Source organism: Cinclus cinclus, chromosome 2 (genome assembly GCF_963662255.1).
Source record: "Cinclus cinclus chromosome 2, bCinCin1.1, whole genome shotgun sequence".
Classification (NCBI taxonomy): domain Eukaryota; kingdom Metazoa; phylum Chordata; class Aves; order Passeriformes; family Cinclidae; genus Cinclus; species Cinclus cinclus.
The window spans coordinates 51,352,548-51,377,521 of NC_085047.1; the positions used below are offsets into that span (position 1 = coordinate 51,352,548).

The 24,974-nt window shown below is 38.6% G+C and overlaps 1 protein-coding gene across 1 annotated transcript; it reads left to right on the forward strand.

Annotated features, from left to right (window-relative positions):
• The first annotated feature begins 16,028 nt into the window (after nucleotides 1–16,028).
• Nucleotides 16,029–24,337, forward strand: RFC3 (replication factor C subunit 3). Its single transcript, XM_062514706.1, has 9 exons — nucleotides 16,029–16,115; nucleotides 17,315–17,452; nucleotides 17,974–18,041; nucleotides 19,672–19,769; nucleotides 20,046–20,227; nucleotides 20,465–20,601; nucleotides 20,729–20,827; nucleotides 21,893–21,962; nucleotides 23,194–24,337. The coding sequence occupies exons 1-9, from the start codon at nucleotides 16,029–16,031 to the stop codon at nucleotides 23,383–23,385; spliced, it is 1,071 nt and encodes a 356-aa protein (XP_062370690.1). The 3' UTR covers nucleotides 23,386–24,337.
• Nucleotides 24,338–24,974: the final 637 nt, after the last annotated feature.

Here is a 24,974-nt window from a genome sequence, read left to right on the forward strand (position 1 = left end):
ATGCAAATCCCAACTCTCTGCTGCTGTGCTCCAGGCACGGACCCTGGCACCCAGACTCACAGGTATGTGAATCCATACAGACCCCAAAGCATCACAGGTTGCACCCCTGGCAGGCAGAGGTAGGGACAGTCCTAGTCGAGCTTCGTGACCCAGATATATCTCTTTTGCAGATGTTTGTTACTTTTTTCTAACCGAAGGTCACAGAGCCATGCAAATCATTGGAGTTTTTTTCAGTTTGCTAACCTAAGCAGAAACCTGAATCAAGTTACAAACAAACAAGGAAAATCGATTCTCTCTTGTGAACTGAAAAGCTGGAAAAATAGTTTGGATCAACCCACAAAATTTCTTTGACTGAAAAGAATAATCACTAAACAATTGAAAATACAAGCTTGGTGATTTCCAGCTGAGAACATTATTTAGTGGATGTTCCTTTTCAGAAATGTGCTGTTCTGACTTTCCTTGCATTTTCAGGAAGCAATAAAATCGAGACAAAATAAGCAAATACTTTCAGTGGCCCCTAGTTTTAGCATGTTCCTTAAACAACAGCTGTACTCAACAAACATAGACAGTTTTGGTCTAGGACTCAAGATCCTAATTGTGATCTTCCTGGCTGGCAGCGCTAAATGGTAAGGACTGGAAAAGTGTGGGGAGACCCCTTGTTGTACAGGGGTTTCAGTGTTACCTCAAACAACAATCTCATCTGGTGACATAAATATAGCTGTCACACTCACACATATGCTATTTTAGCCATATCGACCCACCAGCAGTTTGCAGGTGACCTATTACTAGAGGAACAAGCAGATTTTTAATATTTAGTTTAACCATTTAAATGGAAAAGCCACGAGAAATAAGGAATAGGAGAACATCTGTGAAAATGCCACATTTACAGGGACTAATCTTTTTATTACAGAGTTTGACTATTATTGCCTACACGAACATGCTCAGATCTCAAAGGAAGTGGCTCCTTTGTCATTTTTCTGTGACAAAACTAAAAGAGAATGAGCTGGAAGAATATTTTAAGATAAATCCATATGGCTTTGATCATTTAGGGGTCCTTTCCAAAGTATGTTGAGAACTTAAAACATCAGGTGCTTTTTGGAATTGTAACAACTTCTTATAAGACAAATCTCTGAATTTTGAGTACTTGACAAATGGCTAATGAAAACAAGGAGCTAAAGGAGATGAGTACAAAATGTATTGGTCAAGTTTGTTTCTTGAGTGACCAAGCACATAGACAATTTTGGCTGAATTACTGGATGTCACTGTAATAGAGTTAAAAAATAAAGGGGAAAAAATGTATTTCAACAGATGTTAAGCAACGTACTTGGAATGACATTTATCTATTATATATTTTAAATGACAAATTAAATATGCTGAAGCATCAGAGATTCTAGGTGACTTTGCTGTTATAGCTGCTTTAGTGTTGAAGGCACATAAAATAGACAAAGGGTAGCAGTACATAAGCAGGATGTGATTCTGCTTCATTTATTGATGAATCATACTTCCTTGATGAGGGCTAGAAACTAGGCACACTTCTGTGATGATACAAAAGTAGGAAACTCTATGTTTTTACTAAATATTTTCCAATGAGCAGTGCTCTTTTAAAATAAAAGTCATATGAATTCCTAAGGTAATCCATATTTTCCTGCTAACTGTAGAGAGTTTACATGACGGATTATTACATTTATTTTTATTTTCATAATGGTCATTTAATGGTATGATTAATGAGATGGTTTTGAGGGTGAAAAAGTCATGTAGGTAGCTTGGATAAGGAATACAGATAATTGTTTACCATTAACTAATGGCAGCAAGAACTCCACTCTAAGCAGTGGAGCAGAAATTTAAAGATCTCCTGTAGGAGTTGACAAAACCTTACAACTTGATTCCAAGTGAAGAAAAAAAAATCCTGGAGAAAGACTTTTTCTTTCCTTGCACCACTAGCAGAACATTTATTATATATAGGACAGTTATAGTTTAATAAGCACTACACATTGTATTTGTAGTCATAGAAATTTAAACAAGGGACCTGCTGGCTCTCCAGATACATGGAAACAGCAGGCAATGGACTCTAGTTCTCCCTCTGCATTCTGTCAGCAGTTGTGAGATTCCTACCTTTCCCATTTCAGAAGGGCTGGCTGCTCTAGGAAGTATGAGGTGTCACTGGACCCTTTAAAATAGGGCCAGTATTCACCATCATAACATTCATAATTGTAATGGGACTATTTTAATCTTGGAAGCAGAAGCACAGCAAGGCCAATTATTTGCATCTTTTCAGGCTAGTTAGGACCAGGAGCAACCTACACCAACATTACTGAAACGCAACATCTCTGTGGTGGTTTTCAAAAAGAATTTGATGGACTGCTTCCCTTGGTTGTTGATAAGAATCTACATAATAGAACTGTCCCTCAATCATACGAGTCTGATACCTTAGTCCAGAAAGAGGACACCAGAGAAATACAGAAAAAGCCTCAAAGGGACCAGAATACGCTGCCTTCTCTGATTGTAGAGAGGACTGGTTCTGTTTGGCTTGGGGACGTGAGGCAATGCTTGCAAGAGGTAAAGTCAGGACCAGAGGAACATATACAGCTGCAGCCAGATTTGTATCACTTTACCTATGGGGAAATGACCTGATTCTTTAGGGCAGTGCAATTAAATCTTCTTTTCTGTACTATAGATGAGTACTTAAATTTTTGTTAACAACTGAATTCTGCCACAGTAGGAAGCTTCTCGTGCTGCACATTATTCTTGTATAAGCCATGATAATAAAACATCTACCTCCTGAATTCTTTTTAATGAGCAATAATTTATTTTTACAATGAAAGAACACTTTAGATTATGTTTAAACAAAAACAAACCTATGAGTATACAAGTAGCAGCAGTTACAGAAGAAAGATCTAATTTGTTTTTCTCATCCAGAAGCTCATGAAATGTCATTTTTCTTTTTCACATCACTGTGCTGTTTAAAACACCAGTTTATAGAGCTTACAAATGCACTTTCCTTTGGAGTCTGGTATGCATTCTCCTGAGGGTCTCAGACAATTACAGTAAAAAATAGAAGCATCAATTGCAATATTTTTGCACAGCATGGTATTACTCCTGCCGAGGTTTTAATTTGCCCCAAGACTGCATATATCAGCAGATTTTCAAAATTACATTATAAACTGATATTTCATTAGGCCTAAAATTCTGCTTAGTTTCCTGTTGTACCAAGGTTTCCCAGACACCAAAATCAGTGTGATTCCCAAGCTCACAGGCAAAGGAACTTGGGATTTGGGATTCAGGAGTAATTACAGGACCTTGCTAGACTGAGGAAGCAGCAAGGGGCTAAAAACCTTCCTCTGCACATCACATTACCACTACCAGAAGAAAGTGTTAGTGTTAAATACAGGACAATATTATATCCTGGCACAGAGGGGAAGAGAACAGGGATGGAAACCTGTTGAAGAGATGGAAGAAAAAAATCTTCCACCTGTCTTTCTGCACATTGCCTTTGCTATCTTGTCTAAGCCAAACTTTTCAAAGCCAGCTCCTATTCTCTGTAAAATCTGTGGGATTTTTACTGTACTTGCAGTGACATGAAGACTGCTTGAAACATCCTCCATTCTAATCAGGAGGAACACTTGAATTTACATAGATTTCAACTAGATTGCATCTTTGCATTTTCTTTTAATGTAATAAAGAATCCGGAGCTGAGGGAGCTGGGTTAGTTTGGTCTAGAGAAGAGGGGGCTCAGGAGGGTCCTCATGGCTCTCTACAGCTCCCTGAGAGGAAGTTGCAGTGAGGTGGGAGCCAGTCTCTGGTACCATACCTGCAGTGAGAGAACCAGAGGAAATAGCCTCAAATTGAGACAGGGGAGTTTCAGATTAGATGCTAAAAAACTTTTTTCCTGTTAGGGTGGTCAGGCACTGGAATAGTTTGCCCCAAGGATGTGGTGGAGTCACCATACCTGGATGGGTTAGAGAGGCATTTGGATCTGGTACTGGGTGACCTGGTTTAGTGGCTTAGGGGTTACAGTGATACTGCCAGGTAGACTTGATGCTCTTGTAGGTCTCGATGATTCTATGATTCTTTAATTCTATGTCATTAACAAAGACATTAAATAACACTGGTCCCAGTACAGAACCCTGAGGGACAATGCTGACATCCATCAGGACTCTGAGCCATTGACCACTACCCTCTGGATGCAACCTTTCAACCAATTCCTTATCCATTCAATAGTCCACCTACCAAATCCATCTCTCTCCAGTTCAGACAGAAGGATGTTGTGGGTGATGCTGCCAAAAGCTTAAGAGAAGTTCAGATAAATAATAGCCTTGTCCACTGATGTAGTCACTCCATTAGAGAAGGCCACTAGGTTGGTTGAGCAGAACTTGCCCTTGGTGAAGCTGTGCTGGCTGTCTCAAATAACCTCCCCATCCTCTGAGTGCCTTAGAACAGCTTGCAGAAGGATCTGTTCCATGACCTTCCCAGACACAGAGGGGATGCTGACAGGTTGCTGGTTCACAGGGTCCTCCTTTCTAACCTTTTTAAACATGGGTAAAATGTTTCCTGTTTTCCAGTCACCAGAAACTTCATCTGGCTGGCATGATTTCTCAAATATGATGAGGAGTGCCTTGGCAATTACATCAGCCAATTCCCTCAGGATTCTGGGATGCAACTCAGCAGGTCCTATAGATTTACGAACAATCCTCAGGTGGCCGTGAACATGATCTTCTCTTACAGTCAGAAGCACTTTGCTCCCTCAAAACACAGTGTTTCCACCCAATTTCAAACCACCTTTCATGATAGGCAACTGTGATAACCACGACACTACAGAAACTCCTGCTCCAAATGAGACTCTGTCCAAATGAACCGCTATGTAAAAGAAGTGATTTTTAAATCCAGGATTTCCTCAAATGACATATAAAAATCAAAGATGGCATTCAGCCAGATCAAGAATAAAGCAACATTTAAATGGAACACACTTTGGAACAAAACAAATAATCCTAAGAGCGGATCTACATTAATTTAAAATGGAAAAAAAATAAAAATCTGTTATTACTTCCTTAACTTTTACATCCTGCTCAATACCTTTAAAATATTTCTATAAAAACTTGTAACCTTCACAATGCTGACAAAGTGTAAATTTTGCTAATTACATCTGCCCTGTTCCTTGGCAATCCTAATAAAGATGACTGAATTGCAGAATGACTTATTCTAACTTGCCTGTGCATTTCTTAGTTACCTAGAATATAATTTCAAGGCTTAAAAAGCATAAGATTCTAAATAAGAAAGATAGCAAATCAACAGGTAAAATCTTGTTTCAATCTCAGATCAATACCTGATACTGCAACATGAAGAAAAAGCCCTGTTCTTAACCCACCTGTTTATCAGTTATTGCATGGGAAGAATGATTCTGATCTTTTCTGGCAATCTGCTTACTCTTTGATGCATAAGATGTAAATAGCTTTATTTTTACCTTTTTAATAAATTTAATGGGAAATAATTAAGTTTACATAAATAATTAATCAACAGTGTTTGATTGCTGAAAACAAAAAACCCTTGGACAATCCCTTTATTCTGAAGCCAAGATGACTGACACCAGCACAACAAGGGAACAGAATGCATGATGCTATACTGATGAATGATGTCAAGAACATGCACCATATGGCATTCAATGATAAACATAAGTTGCAAAACTAAAAGGAAGAATAAAGCAATGACACTTTACCTGAGGGTGCTTCTGTAACATTTAGAAGAACATCTGGATTGCCCAAGAATGAATATTCCACTATATTACTAAACATATTGCAAAGTATTAGTAAGATTTTAAATCTAGCAAATCAAAGTTCCTTTGTACATTATAGATAAAATCCTGAACTTAGGAAATTAACAGCAAAATAACTATTCCCTTCATTGTGATAAAAATCCCATTTCTATATAGATTTAATAATTAAAACTTTTGATAGTACCAGAAACTTTAATGGTATCATCTTTTAAGCTTGCATATCTGACTTTTCTCAGGGGTTCTCTGACTACAGATACAGGATGGACCTCACATGATCAGTGAAGCTGATCAACTGCCTTCTGAAGTCAGTGGAAGGTCTCAGAATTGTTTTGACAATCACCAATTGGATAAAAAAACAAGTTTCCTGAAATAATAGTATACCTCCTGTAGCAAGATGAAGACTTTAGATGTCTATTAAAAATACATAAAAATTTCTATTAGAAACAGAAGGAAATTTTGCTTGTATATTTAGAATTAACAAGATTTAGATAAGGCACAGCATGCAAGATAAACCCAGTGATATGGTGCTGAATGTATTTCATGTCTATGTCTTTGTCTTTTCACACAGTCTTAAACATTTAGTGCCTATATAAGCTTGTGAGTTCACACTTGTATCTACGTGCAAATAAATTTTCCTCTGTGATACTGCTATAACTCATTTACCCTTATCATATTCTCTCCTTGTTGTTTATTAGCACCATTTGTTATATCACATTCAAAATTAGATTGGGAGATATTTGGGGGAGTAATCATTAGAAGGTTGCAATCAGAACTCTAATTATGCTGCTGCTGGAGGGTGTTGAGGAACCCATAGCTGAGTGAACAGATGTACTCATTTTTAATAGGGGAAGTCATGTCATAGTAAATTACAGCTCTATTTCTTAGAAAATGGGCCTATTGGAGGATTTGCAGGTAAAAAGTGGTAGCAGAGCTGAAATTGAAAAGCCGTGACATATCTGACACGCTAAGTGCAGACACTTCATGCTGCTGCTCAGACACTGCACACTGATGCAGAATGCAAATAGGCACAAGACTTCCACCAGGTACCAATAAGGCTTTAGAAAGGTAGACTTTCTGGAACAGATAAACAAAGTGCTGACAGAAAAAGTTGCAAGAGAAAGGAAGGGTTTATTGCCTGGCAGTATTAAAGAATTACAGCAGCTTTTCCTGGGGGCAAGATAATTTACAAGCAGAGGCACTAATGGCCTAAAAAGCCAAATTGCTGCTTCCTAGAAGAAATAGTCTGCTCTGGCTGAGTGGAAGAATGACAGAAAAGTTAAAGAAGAGCCTACTATGCTAAGCAGAAAGCTTATGATGACAAAATGCCCTAGGTCTGCAGGTGCTGAAAAAATACATGACTTGATTCTGTCTGGACTAAATCCCCACAGAAAGCAATGTAAAAATAATGAGCAGTCTGAGCAGCAGACTCTGTATGTCTTGAGTTCACTGGATGCGTGCACAGTGATGGGAGATGAGACTGAAGATAAATATGGAGGAGCACTGCGCCTGGACCAGACAACTGCAGCTCAGTATCCTGTCTCTGACAGCAGCTACAGAAGGTACACAAGACAGAGTATATAAGGGGGGCAAATATAGAATGCTTATTTCCCTGAACATTCTCCCAAACTTCAACAATGCTGGTTTAGTAATCTGGCTCTCTGTGCCAGATGTAGCTTCCACAAAGCCAGTAAATGTTGCAGCTTTTTCTTCTGTGAGTTTATATGGCCCTAATTGTCTGTAAACTTCTAGCCTCCCCAGTATCCTGTGTCAAGGACTTCTGAAGTGTAACTATAACATGTGTGAAGAACCAGAGTTTTCTCATTTTGAACCTTTGAAAGTGCTACTTTGAGTTTGCACCCCTTTTTTCCCAGAAGCAACATAAGCAGTCTGCTTGCTGTGCTGAAGGTTTTCCAGGAGGCACTCAGCAGGCTGGCCAGTGGGTACTGCTGGCTGCTAGGACCAGCAAGCCATACAAGACTCATGGTCCTTTACGCTGATAAGTGATAAAGGCCAAAGAAAGAGTGTCAGCACTATACCTGTGCTCATTCACACTCATCAAGACTAAGCATGTTCCTTGGAATCATTCTGGCCCATTCTAATAGTTCCTAAGCCAATGCCAAGGCATACTCTGGAGGACACCATGTGCTGTTTCTAACAGGCAGCGTAGAAAGACTGCACCACGTCCAACTTCCTTCAAGCTGCCCCCTCCTCCAGCACTGCCCTAGCAGGCCCTTCACGCCCCAAAACAAGCCATATGCACTTATGTTACAGCCCATACCTCACATTATGAAAACTTTACTCTGGTGGGATGCAAATCAACCCACAATTCAGCGTGTGCCATGGACAGGAACAAACATTTTGGTGTCTTCCTCTGTAAGTTTTGGTGACATCTCATCTAATTAACTGAGAGTGGCCATTCTCTGTTTTCATTTGCTACAACAGGTTTTTGTAGTGATTAGCAAGCAAATGTCATTTGCACAAGTAGAACTGTACAAGTTTATGTAGCCTTCCAGACATGATCTGCAGGTAGTATGTCTAGAGCACTCCAGTGGAGCCCATTCACCAGGTCCAAAAAGATGTAGTGGCAGCCAAAGAGGCAAGATACACTGATCTTGCTCTTTACCGCTTTCCTATCAAGCCTATTAACTTATCTTAAAGGTACAAAGAGTTTATCATGGTTTTGACTGCTGACGCAGATGTCTAATTAGCCATCACACAAGGATATTATGGACTGATAAAAGGAACGACAGCTAAGTGCAGAGGATATCATAGAAGAAAAAGAGGTTCCAGAAAGGAAAGATCTGTAGGAGGCAGAAAAAGTGACAATCTGTGGTTTGAATGCTACTCACAGCCACAGTATCCCTACAAAAAACTGACTTAAAGAAGAACTATTTATAAATTGGTAGGTCCCTCATTAGATAATTTAAAAAATATACTAATTTTTAGTCTATGCATTTTATTTCTTTATCACAAACAGTGCAGTCATATCTGTGCAGCTAGAAAATAATCCATAAATTTTAACAACTGCATCTCTGAAGGATGAACTTAATGGTCCTTCAAGGCCTGCAGACATTGGTTTAAGCTGGTTTTTCCAGACAAGAGATGTCTGAGGCAAAAAAAAAAAAAAAGAGCACAGCTTTGTCATGAATACAGCAGATAATTCATATGAACTTAATTCTTCTTGCACTAAAGCTTGAAAAGAAGCTCTTCACACCGTTGAAAATGAGTTCTCTTCACTGTAAGGAAGTGTAAATTCAGACTGATACCTTAAGAATTGGAAGGACAAAATATAGATGAAGAGAATGAAAGCAAAATATTTAATCTACTATGCCTTGTTTTCCTTAAATTCAACAGCATAGTAGACTGTTCCTTAAGGTGTGCTTAACATTTAGAGCTGGGTTCTGCATTGCCAACTTTAAAAACCCCCACTAATTTTAAAGTGTCCTTGTGAAAGAAATGTAAGAACCAGAGGAATGATCAGAAGACCTTATGATACTGTCCTTGTTTTTGTTTGACAGAAAGAAAAGCAGCAGTTTTGTCACTGTAATGTTGTAATGCTGAAGAACAGAAAGTCAATCACTTAATCTCCACTGGTAAAACCTTCCAGCACTGGGAGCCCTGGGACATTCCCATTCACATCAACAGTGATACAGCTGCATGAAGACCTATCAATACTAATAGCTTTTCATAGTGGGTATTGCTCTGTGGTAATTTTCCAAGACCTCAGATAGGTAATAGTGTTATGTGCACAAGTCCCCTGTTACCAAAGGTGGATAAATCTGTGGTAAATGTTTTTCAAACTAAATTTCTACTCCAGATTATTCCTTTGTCATTGTGTATTGGACATTTTTATGCACAAAACTAAGAAGTGTAGCATGATGCAACTTGTTATGTTGTTCTAGATGTGTTCATAACAGAAACCCACTTACAGTGAGGATGTGAGAATACACTGCTTTTAAGATTCCACCTACGATACATGAACAGGCCTGGCCTCAGAATTAGCTAGTAAATCTGAGTAAACCTCTGATGACTGACTGACATCAAAACAAAACTTGAAAGATTAGCAAAATTTATGGAAACTGACATTGAACATAAGATGAAAGCTCTTCTGAAAACGAAGAGTCTCTAGAGAAAACCAGGAAATTCAAAAGCTTTGGTATGTCCATTGATTCAACAAAAATGTAATTACTCTACAAGTGAAAAGACAAATTAGGAGACATGAGCAAGAGTGCTGTGGCCTGAATAAAAGGGATTCTACAAGTGTAAGTTGCTGATTTTATAGGAGATGAAATTATGATAGGATTTTATAGGATGTGAAATACTACCATGTTCATAAAACATAGTATGTGCCACAGAATGTTTGAGTTTCAGTAAATGTATGAAAACCATGATTAGGACAAACAACGTGGTCTGACAGTGGTATAGGATAGACACAGATCTGGGTAACATTAATTTTCTAGTAACTTACTTTATAGGAATTCAACAGAAATCTGATTTTTATGTGCCACATTTATTGCCATCTTCGGAAATACACCAAGATGTGTTCAGATGCATCTGAATTTAATGTCTTAGCATTCTATAAATTCAAAGGAGCTGAGACATTTACCATGAAGAGAAAACCTTAAATAAAAAAAAAAAAAAGGTATCAAAAATCTAGAAAACATTTATTATCCTTGCCATGGTACTGGGGATAAAACAGGCAAAGGTATCTAGGATGCAACTTCTTTCCTCTATACTCACCTAATTTTTTGAAAAGGTGCATTATTTGTCATTATGTTTTTCATTGTAAAAGTAACTCAGATCAATAAAATTTCTAGTTCAAGTCCTGATGAGAATGGAAGAAAAACACCTACATTTAAAAATAATGCTTAGGCTACTGTCAGTGACATTTACCCTTATCTAGAAAAAGACAAACAAAACATTGTATGTTAATGTCTTCACAAAACTGATTTCTAATTATAGGACAAGCATCACATTTCTTTATAAATTTAAATATCTGACAGCATGTCATTCTTTAAAGATCTTATGGACTAGTTTCTATAAGGTACTTCTGTATCTTACATAGAATACACCCAGAAAAGAATGCTGAATATTTCTTAACTTACTGAGTCACATTTAGAATCCTTTCAGGAGACTTAAGTTCAAATCTGGAATACTTAGTGGACAAGAGCTTCCTTTCTGTTCCAGTTCTGTTATTGCAAAATGCAGTCTGGTGGAAACTGAAGAACATAAGTGTGTATTTTAGTCAGTGACCTTATAAATCTCTGGGGGAAAGACCCAAAATATATATAAAAATAGCCAATGGCTTTTAACAACATCCTCAGTAGAAAAATGGGCATGTATTCAACATAGCTGAAGTTCATCTCAAGAATGGTTCTGTAACTCTACATGTCCCTAGACACGTTTGAATTTATGTTCAGGATATTTAAACAATGTCAACAGCCTCCTTATATTTTTCTATTATGATTAACGATGCTGCTGTAAATCTTGCTTTAAACATGAAGCTGAACAATTCTTATTCTTGGGGGGAAATGGGAGTCTTCAGTTTGCACAGCTATGCACAATTGAGGCCACAGAGGGCATAAAAACAGCCCATAAAAAGACATACCTGACCTTTTTTTTTCTTGGCTTTTCCAGGTACATTAGAGACTATGGAAGCTGAGCAAGGTCTGGTTCTTAACAGGAGGATTTGGAATATGAAGAAGTACTGATTACATCAAAAGCAGTGTCCTGGGTGTTTTTTGTTTTGTTTTGTTTTTTTTTTTTTAACACACCTAATTATTTTCACCTTTCCACATCTATATGAAAGGGCCTTTTTTAATCTTTTCCAGATGGAAAAATGTACAAAAGACTTTACAGTAATGACTGATGCACAGGATGTATCCTCTAATTAAATATTAACTCCATAGCTTTTTCCAGAGTACAGTTTTGATGGTTTTAAGGAAGAATTGTACACCTTTTTTTGCCTCATCCTTGCATGGAAAACTTCCATAAGGTTCTTATTACTTTAATTTTCCAGATTAAATAAAGGATTGTAAGATAAATCATCAGACTCCTGAAGAAAAAGGATTTCTTAGTTTTACTTCTCTCAAAACAGCTTCTTTGGTGCTGCCAATCTACATGAGATAGGTTTATTTTAGATTTTTATTTTGTTATTACCATTAGTTGTTTTTTCCACTGTCAAATTCAATCTGCATGACATCAGCATGTCAGCAGTAGAACAGATGTCACCTTATTATGGTCTTTTTAAAAAAAATTAGTGATCTAGTCTTCCTTGACATACTACAGTTTACTTGCAGCAATATAAGTGCTCTCATGAGGATAGGGGGACATAACCTAGAGTGACAGCCAACAGAGCAGCAGTGATCTCTTGAAATGTTTGAAACAGAAAAGAAAAATCTATCTCAGTCAGATAAGCAGCCTGAAGGATCAAAGAATGCCAGAAAGTCTTCTGTTTGAAAAATACAAGTAATTGTGCAGCAAAATGGTATTTGGACCGTTTAACATCTTACCTGGATTTCTAGCACCAATTATACAGTAAATATATTTAGGATTTTGCTCTAATGCTTTAATAATTGGTTTAAAGCTGGTTAAAATAAATAAATAAATATATATATAGACATAAGACACACACACACACATATATATTAGACACAGGTCTTACAGTTTTTCTTCAATTTGTGTGTAAGATGGAACTTCTCTTACGGTATCTGACATTGTGTCACTTTCTTAAATGTGGCTGCTGGTAGTAAGAGGCTCAAAATGCCATTTGTAGTTAAAATCTCTATTTTCAGATATATTGTCTAGTTTATTCATGCAGAGAAGTAATTTTACCTTTTGATCTTTCTGCTGGACTGAACAAAACGAGTGAAGACATATTCTAAAAGTCTTTGAGTTTGAGTGAATTGTGACTGCAGTTGAAATTGCCAGTTTCCCATATTATTCACATTAATTTATTTGTAATGCAGTTGGCCAAACCATTCCATTTTAGATAGTTATTTCATTTTGTTTAGATTTATAGTGAAGTTAAAAAATTAATGAAGCAGAAAATCAAAACATTTTAATCAGATATAAAGTGGCACAACTGCAATACTTCATGCAGGCACAGGTTTTCAAATTATAAGATTTTTACTTAACAAATTAATTTTGTTCATTTGCCTAATTACATTCTGCAGCATGAAATAACTGAAAGTTTAAGTATAAGCCCATGCTTAAATGCATTGCTGAGGTAGGGCACAATTTCCAAGATTTTCTTTGCAGGATAAGAAGAAACCTTACAGAACTTTAATAATAAAGAGAGATAATAATAAAAAGAGCCTGGAGCTTTTCAGACCTGCTATGTCTTCACTTCTTGATCTCTTCAGGAGCTGAAAGTATCTAAAAGACTGCTGGATTCAGTCCTATCTGCTTATGTCTGACCTCACACAAAAAGGATTTGTTTCCACTGGTACTTCAAAAATGTGGAGTACCTGTCAGAACACTTGCTGGAAGCTGGTATGAGTTGGCAAAAGCTCTCCAGGGGCTGTAAAAACTGTGTAGTTTACAAGGAATTACCAAGAAGTTGCAATTAAGTGACATTGATAGACACAAGAGCAGCACACCATTCAGAAATTATTAAAAAGTCAGGCAAATGAGCTAAGGATCTGAAAAAGCATAAAATGGCAAGTAATAAATACAGCTAACCAAAGAGAGCATCAAATAAATTAATGATTACATTCAGAGATCACTTTGAAGAGCGGCAGGTACGGGGCAGAGCAAACAGCCACGCATGAGAAACACTGTAGACCTCAAAATGTTAATGTAGCAAAGGCAGAGGACATCCTGTGGTGCTCGGAGAAGATAAGCAGTGGGTAGGATATTGCTGCTGCAGTTTGCACAGACTCAGTCATGCACCAGGGCAGTGCTGACAAAGTACCAAGAGAATCACAGAATAAAAAAACTAGATTGGAAAAGATCTCTGAGCTCGTCCAGTCCAACCCATGACCCAACACCCCCTTGTCCACCAGACCATGGCACTGAGTGCCACATGCAGTCTTTCTCTATACACCTCCAGGGACAGGAACTCCACTACCTCTCTGGGTGGTCTATTTCAGTATCTAATCACCCTTTCTGTGAAGAATTTCTTTGTAATGTCCAACCTAAACCTCCCCTAGTGCAGCTTAAAACTGTGTCGTCTTGTCCAGTTGCTAGATGCCTGGGAGAAGAGGCTGACTCCCACTTGGCTACACTCTCCTGTCAGGTAGTTTCAAAATCTGCTAATTCATGGCAATCTGCATGAATTAAAATTAAAATAAAACTGATGCATGAAAATAAAACTGATTAACAAATGTCCATGAGAGCAAGTAATGTAACTATTTCAGACAAACAGGTCACATGGTATTGATGAAAAGTGCTCTACTACTTGGTGCCCCCAGCAGGTTTTTTTGATCTTCATGAGTCACTTGAATGTCTAGGTTAGAGCAACCATTACCTGCATTATGCTCTCTGGCTGTGTGAATAAATGTGCACACAGACCTGAAAAAATATGAACAGCCACATGAATGCTTAATCTATGTTTATTCCCACAGAAATCATAGATGCAAAAAAAAAAAAAAAAAAAGATATCCATGTTTCATTGCTTCAAGGAATTCTATTTTCAAATAATATACTTTTGCATATACTTCATTTATTAGGGCTACAAGACAAAGAGCCAAACGAAACTGTTACATACATATTTTTTGTGTAATTATCTGCATAGATATTCTGTATATACACAAAGCCAAACACACAGATGGAACTAGAAAATTCACTGTATGATACATATATTATGGGCAACTCATTAATTTATAGTGAGGCTGCAGAAAAAGATTTTGATAAAGGGAAGAAAATAATACAAAACCTTCTGAAAGCTGTATTTTTGTCCATAAAACAAAGTAAAGAACTGGCACAGGAGATACACTTTTAAAGATAAAATGGCAAGATGAACGTCATCAGATTGCAGTGGATATTATCAATAAGATAACAGTGATGAGTCCATGAAATAACAAGAAATAAAACCAAGCCTTTTTAGGTGTTGTGGGCATTTGGAGAATGCACATTCCAAGCTACCATCTGATTGTAAACTCCCTCGACGAAGTCTTTATGGTCTTAAGTTGCTCTGGGGGAGGTTTAGGTTGGACATTGTTAGAAATGAAAATCTGTACTCCAACCTTTAACCAAAATTTTAGTTATTTATTAAAATACGTTTGGCAAAAAGCAAACAGGGCAGCTAGCTGGGTGCAGGGGAGCCTTTTGCTCTACCAACATGCACACCAATGCGTCAGTTCTGCAAATATTTATATATGTGCATAAGCATTTCTCAGCAGTTTTCAGTAGCTCCTTCCCCATTTCCCATTGCGGTGCCTGCTGTTTTTGGTCCGCACAAGCTGCACATGTGGGGGCTCCTTTTTTGGTGATCTTCTAGCTCTTTCTCATTGGGAGGAAGGCAAATTCTTCAGAAACCTTCTTTGTGGATCTTTTGTGTCTCATGCTATTTGCTTACATAAGCAGTTTCATATAGTTACTGGTTTGCTCAATGTTCCACCTATTGTTCACCATATTCATTCCAGTTGTTTCCCCTCTGGCAGTTTCTCAGAATTCATCTTTGTATTGGTTCTCATTCTCGCGGTACAATCTCATCGTTATATATACACGAATCATAATTATATTTCTCACAACACGAAGAGGAATTACTTCACAGAAAGTGTCATCAGCCATTGGAATGGGCTGCCCAGGGCGGTGGTGGAGTCACCATCCTTGGAGGTGTTTGAGGAAAGACTGGACGTGGCACTCAGTGCCATGGTCTGGCTGCGTTGATGGTGTCGGGTCATAGGCTGGATTTCAGAGGTCTTTTCCAGCCTAACTGATTCCGTGATTCCTTGAAATGAGCCGCAAGAGGAATGATTTCAGACGGAATGTTTCAGACGGAGTGCTCGTTCCCCCGTCGGGGAGCCAAGTGTGCTGGTTTGGGCTGGCGGGCAGAGCTTGGTAAGAGCCTCTTTTCCCAAAGCCGCCACGCAGCACGGCGACTCCCGCAGCTGCCAGGCCGTCTCTGTCCCTCTGGAAGGGGAAGACCCGCCGCCCCGGTGCTGGGATCCCCGCCAGGGCCGGGCTGGGGCGGGGGCGCGGCCACCGCGCTTCTCTGAGGGAGCCGCGGGGGCGGGGCCGCTGGCGGAGTTTGTCCCTTGGCGGCCGCCGTACGGAGCGCGCCTCCCGCTGCCGGCCCGCGGGCTTTTGGAGCGCCATGAGTCTGTGGGCAGACAAGCACCGGCCCGGCGCCCTCGCCCGCCTCGACTTCCACCGCGAGCAGGCGGCGCGGCTCCGAAACCTGGTCAGTGAGACACGGGCTCTGCTCTGCCCGGCGCCGCCGCGCCCCGGCGGCCTCCCCGCCGGACTCTGCCCGGCGCCCCGGCGGCCTTCAGGTCCTCTGGGTCCTCTCCTCCCCTCTGCGAGAATCCCGCCGGGCCTGGCATTGCGCCTGAATAAGGGGGAAAACTTTACTGTGTGGATGACCGAGCGCTGGAACAGATTGCTCAGTATGGTTGCGAAGTCTCCGTCGCTGGAGATGGTCGGAAACCATCTGAATGCAATCCTGTACCCTGTGCTCTGGGAAGTTCGACCACTGTGGTCCATTCCTGCGTGACCGTACTGTAATTGGGATTCCTTCTGGGGTCGTAGCTCTGCTCCAGTGCGGCCGGGGTCGGGAGCTTTTCCCTCCGTGCAGGCCCTGGCTTTCCGAGGAGCGCCCGTGCTGGGAGAAGGTGTCCCGGCATCGCGCCCTGCTTGGGAGCGAGGCCTCAGTGCCGAGGGAATCAGTGGCTCGACTCCTTCAGGAGTGGTGTGCACATCTTCTTCCTGCTGGTTTCAGTGTCCCTGAGATCAGAGCTTAGCTTGTTTGTCTAATGTTAGCAGGAATTTTTGAGGCAAGTCTGGACCACTTCCCCTGCCAGATGCACCGACTGGCACATTCACTTCCTCAGGGATAAGTGCTATCTAACTAATCGAAGTGCTTTCCGTGGGGTATGGTCAGATGTGCTCCAAGTCATGCTTGTTAGGTTTTCAGGAAATAAACTCCTAAACATGTTTATATATATATATGTGTGTGTGTGTGTGTATATATATATCTATCTGTGTATATATGTATGTCATAACTATATATATATAAGCATCTGCTTTAAACTTGGTTTCAAACCTTTTTTCTAAGTGTTTCTCACAGCTGTCACTCTAGTAACCGTGGGAAGCATATAAATGTTGGAGGGGGGGTTTTGGGGTTTGTATTGTTGTTGTTTTGCTTGGGATATTTTTCGAGCAGCGAGGTGTTTGAAGTTAAATGAGTTGCACATGACCTTCAGAAAAATACAGTGTTCTGTAGGAATTGTTGCTGCGAGAAAGGATTTCAGCAGTTTTAATTCCTGTGTTGTGGTGGAGCTGGAAAAATCATTTAATGTAAACTCAGGTTAAATGGAAGGATAAATTATCTTTTCAGGAAGATGCTGTGTTAGCTAACTGATCTTGTTTCTATTTGTTCAGGTTCAATGCGGTGACTTTCCTCATCTGTTGGTGTATGGACCATCAGGAGCTGGAAAAAAGACAAGAATAATGTGTTTGTTAAGGGAATTATATGGTGCAGGAGTGGAGAAGCTGAGGATTGAGCATCAGAGTATAACGGTAAAAAAGAAATTTATCATCTGCTGTGAAGTAATGTGGAAATACTGACATGTTTCTGTTGTGAGGTCTTTGTATTTATTCGAGTTTTAAAATTAATTTATTTTGCACTCAGTATCTTCAACCTTTTTATGCAATTAATTATACCAGCTTGGTTATATGAATAAATTATTTTCCAGATGTTCTTTAGGCCTTCAGGATGTGGGGTTTTCTCTTGTTTTCTGCACCTGGTTGGCTGTTCTTGTAGTGTAGGTTTTTTTTTCAGAGTGTTTTTTTTTAAATTTATTGTTTACAGTTCAGTTTGGACAATAGCATCTCTGCTGTTTCTATTTTACAGTCTGGATGATGTGTTAGTATGCCTTTTTTTCTTTGGAGGTGGGACTGAGACTGTAATAGATAAGATGTCTGTGTCTCGGGAGTTCTTTGTTGTCTGACTCTCTTGGTTTGCCTGTGACTTAGCCAGGTGTAAGCTGGCTAGCTTAGAACACTTTCTGAAACTTAATATCCTTATTTTCTATATATAGGCACCTTCTAAGAAGAAGATTGAAATTAGCACCATTGCAAGTAATTATCACCTTGAAGTTAACCCAAGGTAAGTGTGCAGTAAAAATGCCCTACTTTAAAGGAAAGCCATTGGCTGTGTTGTGAGTGCCTTCAGTATGGGTGTATGAGGGACTGATTGCCTGATTTGTTGCCTGAGCAAGTTAGCAAATGACAGCTGGGAGACAATTTTTAATTGGACAGCTATAAATGAAAAAAATTTGGGTTGCCGTATACTGAAGGCAGAAGTGTTCTGTTTAACTGGCTACATAAGCATGATGATGTTGAGGACTGGGTAACGAGAACAATTCTGGATTGACAGATGTCACCATTTCAGTTGAAATTGAGAACTTCTACTGGAACTAACACCTCCCTATCATTAGTTCTCTCACAAATACAAAAATTAAAGGAATTTGAAAGAAAGAAAGGTTTACCCTATAACTCTCAAAAAAAAAGTGTTTAGAGCATGGGAAAGACCACCACAAAATACTGTGGATCCTGTATTGAGTGAAGTCAGATACTGATTTAAACAACAAGAGTTCTAATGGGAGTTCTAATGGGAGCAGTCTGCATCTTCAGTGGCAGTTATGAAATTGCTGGTGATAGTTAAGAGACTCAAAGCAAATATTTGTCTTTACCTGAGACCCCATAATGTTGCTTTAAATCACAGTGAGTGAATGTCGTTGTCCACTGGGAAGTGTTGGTTATTGCTAAACCATAGCTCTAGAAATTATTCTAATGTGCCAGGTCTCCTTTTAAAGCTCATTCTTCAGCTAATCTCTTGATTGGTGAGTATCTGCTGGCGTTCTAATACAGGCAGAAGTAGTTATCAGTTAATTACTAGTTAAAGCTGAGGCTTATTGGTAATCACTGTTTTGAATATGTCATTTTGGTGATATCAAGTGTGTGACCATGCAATCCAGCTCTGATAACCTGATACCACTAACACTTTTCCTCTTACTCTGTATAGAGTACATAGAGCTTGAAACATAAAATGATTATACTTCAATTTAAATACAAAAGTGCTGAGTTTTGATTAAGAATTAATATCCTGATTCATAGGCTTTCAGTGACTGAGCAACTGTCATGTTTATGTCTGACCAGACAGTAAACCTCTGTGCTGTGCAATGGCCTGTGAAGTTTGACTGACTTATAACAATGGTGAAGCCGTGTGTATCTTCAGTAACATGGAATGGGGTGAATGGCTAACAGGGAGAGGAAGTAAGTTTCTGGGAAGGACTCTGCAGAAGAAAACCCTGCATTTACATCAGTCCTTTGAGTCAGGCATCCTATTATGTGATTAGGCTTAATTGTCCTTCCCTTAATGAGCAAAAAGGTTCACATTGTGTGTCCTTGTTCAAACTATAGGTAACAAAAGTTTAGATTTCTCATCTGAAGAAAATAAGTTCTATTTTAATGAGTTAATAAAACATTTAACAATGGTTTTACTGCAGTAAATTGAATACAGTGCTACTAATCCAGTTGCGCCTGCACAAGCTTTGGGTTGTTATCATTGTAGAGGAGGTAACTTCCAACAATGTATATGGATATTAATTTAATTCCAGCTCAACAGCTTCTGAATTCTTTTGTCATTCTTGCTCATTTAGTTGACTTTAGGACGATGTATTTTATATGCAATAGAAAGTTGTTTAAAACAAGATTTACTCAAACTCCTGGTACAGTGATGCGGGAAACAATGATCGTGTGGTAATTCAGGAGCTCTTGAAGACAGTGGCACAATCCCAACAGCTTGAGACAAGTACTCAACGAGATTTTAAAGGTGAGAAAAACACCTAAACCCAGTCAAAATACTTTTTAAACATGGGGAGATTTCAGTTCACTGCTTTGTTTATACCTGTACATTGCATGAAGATGGTACAGCCAAAAAGGCATGCAGGTAATCTTAATCTTTATTTTCCTGCCTGTGGAAACGTGCTGCCTTTTTTCTGTGTGTTATCACTTATTTTGGTGTTATTGCTTGTATGCCCAAAGTATTTTTTTCTTAGAAAGATGTGATATTAACATAGAACCCCACTGTGTTTAATCCTTTTTTCAGTGGTGCTGTTAACAGAAGTTGACAAACTCACTAAAGATGCTCAGCATGCTTTGCGAAGAACAATGGAGAAGTACATGGCGACCTGCAGGTTGATCCTGTGCTGCAACTCAATGTCAAAAATTATAGGTCCCATTCAAAGCAGATGCCTGGCTGTCCGAGTGCCTGCTCCCAGCATTGAAGATGTACGTTGAAACAGAAGCAAAAATAAGTTACTTTAAAATTCTTATCTAATAAGTTATTGCTGTGGACTTACATTTTATTTTCATGTAATGTCCTTAGTTTTCTTTGTGTTGAATGATTTGCCAAGCGTGGCTTATGGAAGACTGGTCCATCTCTAGTCCAGAAATCTTTCTAACAGGAGAATCTGTAGGTGCTGAGGAGTTTGCTAAGTGTTGTACTCCCTGCTGTTTTCTCTCTAGATCTGCCATGTCTTGTCCAGCGTATGTAAGAAAGAAGGTCTGACCCTTCCCCAGGAACTGGCTCAAAGGATTGCAGAGAAATCTGGCAGGAATCTTCGGAAAGCACTACTTATGTGTGAGTCCTGCAGAGTACAACAGTAAGTTGCTGCAAAAATTAATGTAAATTACACTGTCAGACACATAAAACACTTTGCTTCTAAGGCCTTGTTAAAACAGGCTATGATTTGCTTTGATTGTAATTTCTAAAAAGATATTATTTTGGAGGTATCCTTTTACTGCTGATCAAGACATTCCTGAGATGGACTGGGAAGTTTATTTGAGAGAAACTGCAAATGCTATTGTTGGTCAACAGGCACCACAAAGGTAGGTAAATGCACTTGTTAAGAGCTATAAATGATTTCCATGTACTCTGGAACCTAAAAAATAAAAGGAGCTGCATTCAAAAACATGGCATTTCCAGTTATTTGCAATTTTCTGTATTTCTACTAGACCTGTACTTTTCAGCCGGAGGAGTTGAGCTTTAGAATTGCCAGAGAACACTGAATGACTATCAGGAACTGAAGAACTGTTGGTTTTTCCTGTCAAATCTTTAATAATCTAAAGCAACCGTAGGCTCAGTTGCATGTTGTGTTTCCTGTTTAGTTGGCTTTTTTTTTGGGTGTTTTTTTTTTGTTGTTGTTGTTTGTTTGTTTTTTTTGTTTTTCTGTTGGGGTGGTGGTTGGGTGTGGTTATTCTGGTTTGTTTATTTTACTTAAAAGTTTCTCTTTGACCTTCCTTAGCATAAAGCACCTTTGTAAAAGAATGAGAAGTGAGAAATTGTTGCTTTTTTTTGAGCACATCAGGAGGTGACCCCTGTATCCATCTCACCATCATAGCCAAAGTCTGATGCTTTTAGTCTGCTCCATGTATTACTTGCAGGAGATGTCACTTAATTTAAATGCTTGTAGCATCTGCCCTCCTGTTATCAAAAGCTGAGCTTTGGCTAATTGTGTTAGTTCTGCCACCTAATTGTCTTACCCCTTCTTACAAACAATGAAGAAAGAAAAACAGCATAAAGGAACTCTCTGGCTCTAATAAATTGTTTGTCTCTCCTCACTAGTCTTAAACATGAATAACTTAGTTATGAAGAAGAATTAAAGGGAAACAATCCTGAGACAAATTATAATAGCCTTGTTGCTTCTAGATTAACTGAGACCATTGTAACTAGAGTATATGTCATTTTTCTTTTGAGTAAAAGGTGGTATGCGGCCTTTGAATTGAAATTGACTGATGCAGTGCTTTTAGTTTTAAAACAATGCCCAAAACCAAACGCAGGAAATAAACTTGGTTGGACTGCCTCTTTTCCTGCTGTGTATTTCACTAGTTGGGAAAAGACATTAGTTTGCTTTGGGTTCATACTTCTCATATTTTGTGGTGTCTTTTCAACAGGCTTTTAGAAGTCCGAGGACGGCTTTATGAACTCCTGACACACTGCATCCCTCCTGAGATTATAATGAAGGTAACTGAGCTATCTAGCTCTTAATGTGTTATAAATTTTAATACTGACAGTCTCAACTAAAGCTTTTATTTAAAAAATGCACCAAAACATCATAAATTATCCAAATAGTGATGAAAAACTATGTCCCTTCCAAACAGACTAAAACTTGTTCAGTGGTCAAAGAAAAACAGCATCACTGCTGAGTAAAAATAAAGGAGGACATTCTTGGTCCTCTTGATTTTTCAGGCCAGTTACTATATTAAAGCATAGTTGATGATCTTGGTGATCTTTCACAGCCTTAATGATTATATTATTCTACAGGCTAATCTTGATATAATTGGTTTTCTTTTATAGAAGTTTTTTGTTATAAGTTCAATATTTGCTATGTCTTTGTGGAGAGGGGTGCTGAAGGATGCTAGAGCAGCTGGACTATTCCAAGAGACATGTCACCTTGGGAGGAAAAAAGCAAGTGGGATGTGCATGTTTTTGTTTTATGCAGGATGAAAGGCTGCTTAAGACAGCTAGAGTACAACAATGATCAAAAATAATGTTTGCAACTTAACCTAGTAGTGTTTACTTTGCCGCCAGACGTATTTATTTTCAAGTTAACAAATTTCTGCTTTCTGATGGTTTTGGTACTTAGGTGTTGCTTTAACCTTCCTTTCTTGCAGTAGGTTAGTGGATCCTGCATTGCTTTGTTTGAGAGGAAATAGGTGCAAGTTCTCTACCCACTCCCTCTTCATAAACTTGAAATGGTCTAGAGATACTTCTCACTTAATCCTGGCTGTTTTAATTGAGATGGATTTGTGATGATTTTATTGCTGTCTTTAAAATAATGCATTTTGGGGTGTTGCAATGACTAAAGTATTGCAGTCAAGTTGTCTTGTGTGCCTGCACATAAATATGTTCATAAATACAGAGACACTTAAGTTCTAAATAATCCTTTCCTTGTTTTTTATGAATATTGTTTCTCTTTGTGCTTGATGCTGACAAGATAGAAGTAAGTGCTGTTGTGGTAAGAATTCTCCTCAGGCCATGTGCTTTCATACTGTAGAGGTTATAGTATTTGGAGATGAGGTTAAATAATTCTCTTTTATTAAGGCATGAATTATACCAGTAAATGAGTATCTTTGCTGTTGGATGAATGAGTGAACTATTGGTTAATGCTTGGCTGTTTTCAGAGAACCAAGGTTATTCCCTTAACAAGAAATATCTAATTTTTCAAATATTACGCTGCTTTTTCCCATTTTAGGGTCTCCTGACAGAACTTCTGAATAACTGTGATGGACAACTGAAAGGTGAAGTTGCACAGATGGCAGCCTTCTATGAACACCGCTTGCAATTGGGCAGCAAAGCCATTTATCATCTGGAAGCATTTGTTGCAAAGTTTATGGCAATTTACAAGAAGTTCATGGAGGATGGACTGGATGACATGATGTTCTAACTCTGATGCCCAAAGTTATACACAGAATTTTGGGTCAAGATACCAGTAGCGTTGCAAATTTTTAGTGCTTAATTACATGTGGGTCTAGTTCTAAGTCAAATATTTTTGTTTTGCTGTTTAGTAAAACAATGTTTGTTCAGCTTTAGAAACCAGATGGATTGTTTAACAGCTACAAATCCATCTTTAGATCTGTATAAAATACATTGGCCTTTCAGAGAGACTACTCATTGCCTTGGAAAATGTGGAAGATCAGAGCTGCTTTGCAGTATTTGTAAGATGACATTAAGAAGGGAGAACACAGGTGCTCTGTGCTTGGTTTTTGTTTGTTAATCACAGATGGCCAGTGCTGAAGGACAAAGATGTTTATTCCATGTTCTTCTAAGTTCCACCTTAAACATGTATGTTCTGCTTGCTGATCTATACATCTTAGTGTTTGTCTTTTTTTTTTTTTTTTTTTAATTTGGCCTCGGTGTTTTCTGTGGTGTGCTCACACCAAATGATTTCTTTCTTTTTTTCTTTGTAAGCAGTTGCATTGAAATTGTGGAGGAGCAATACTTTGTTGCTTATAAATCACATAGAACACCTTGTTTAGAAGGATTATGCCATCATAAAGCAAGTCCACTTGGCTGACACTCTTGGATTTGTATCAACCTACAAAATGCTGTTTGGGCAAAGGTTATTCCTTTGTCTATTTTTTTTTAATTAAATGCAAAGTTTCAGCTTTGAACAAATATCTTTCACCTCTCAAACTGATATGTGACGTTTTTAAAATGGCAAAATAAATTGTAGAAAATAAAAAAGCTCACTTGGTGTTATACACTGTCTGTGATGGCCTAGGTGCATTCATCTGCTTTGATGTAGACAGCTTTCAGAAAGATGGGATATCCCACACACACTGTGAGACTGAAGGGAACCTCTGAAGTTCCAAAAAAACATCCAAATAACTACAAGCAACAAGAAAAAGCAAAAAAAACCCCTCCTGAAATAATTATAATAATAGAATACCAACACTACCTGTGCTGCAAGTCTTTCACGTGTTGTCTGTGTACCATGGTATTCTAAAAATTGCTGAATTCATGTTCTCTATTGCTTCACCATGCTAATTTAGGCAGTATTTAGAGCTTAATTAAATACTGCTGTTCTCAAGGACTTTAAGGGTTCCATGTGGGGTGTTAATGCACAGCTTGTATTCAGATTCATTCTCAGAAAGATGGTGCTGCCCTGTTCCCTGCTCAACTGGGTTCCTGAAGAAGTAGAAGATGAGAGTTTTTTTCCTTCCATATGCTTGTCACCCGAATCCACAGTGCTGGTAACTTGTCATATTGTGAATGTCTTCACTGTCAAAATATCCTGGAGAAACATTAAATTAGTTAGTGATAGGGGAAAAGAATACTTAAATTCATTATAAAGTAGGGCACAGCTTTGTAATGGAGTGGGCATAATTACTGCACATAAAAACTGCCCTGCCTGAGCCTTTTTTAATCTACGGATTTTTAAAAGCTGAAGAATTTTTATGATTTCCCTAGTACTGAAGTATAGTGTGTGATAAAGTAGAAGTGTGAGTTAAAAGGACAATGGAATGCCTCCCA

Excerpts from the sequence above, each read along its gene's own strand:
- RFC3 (XM_062514706.1), top strand. The coding sequence starts at position 16,029 with ATGAGTCTGTGGGCAGACAAGCACCGGCCCGGCGCCCTCGCCCGCCTC. Across the intron at positions 16,116-17,314 it reads CGGCGCGGCTCCGAAACCTG|GTTCAATGCGGTGACTTTCC; the intron begins GTCAGTGAGACA and ends CTATTTGTTCAG. Across the intron at positions 20,602-20,728 it reads GAGTCCTGCAGAGTACAACA|GTATCCTTTTACTGCTGATC; the intron begins GTAAGTTGCTGC and ends ATTATTTTGGAG.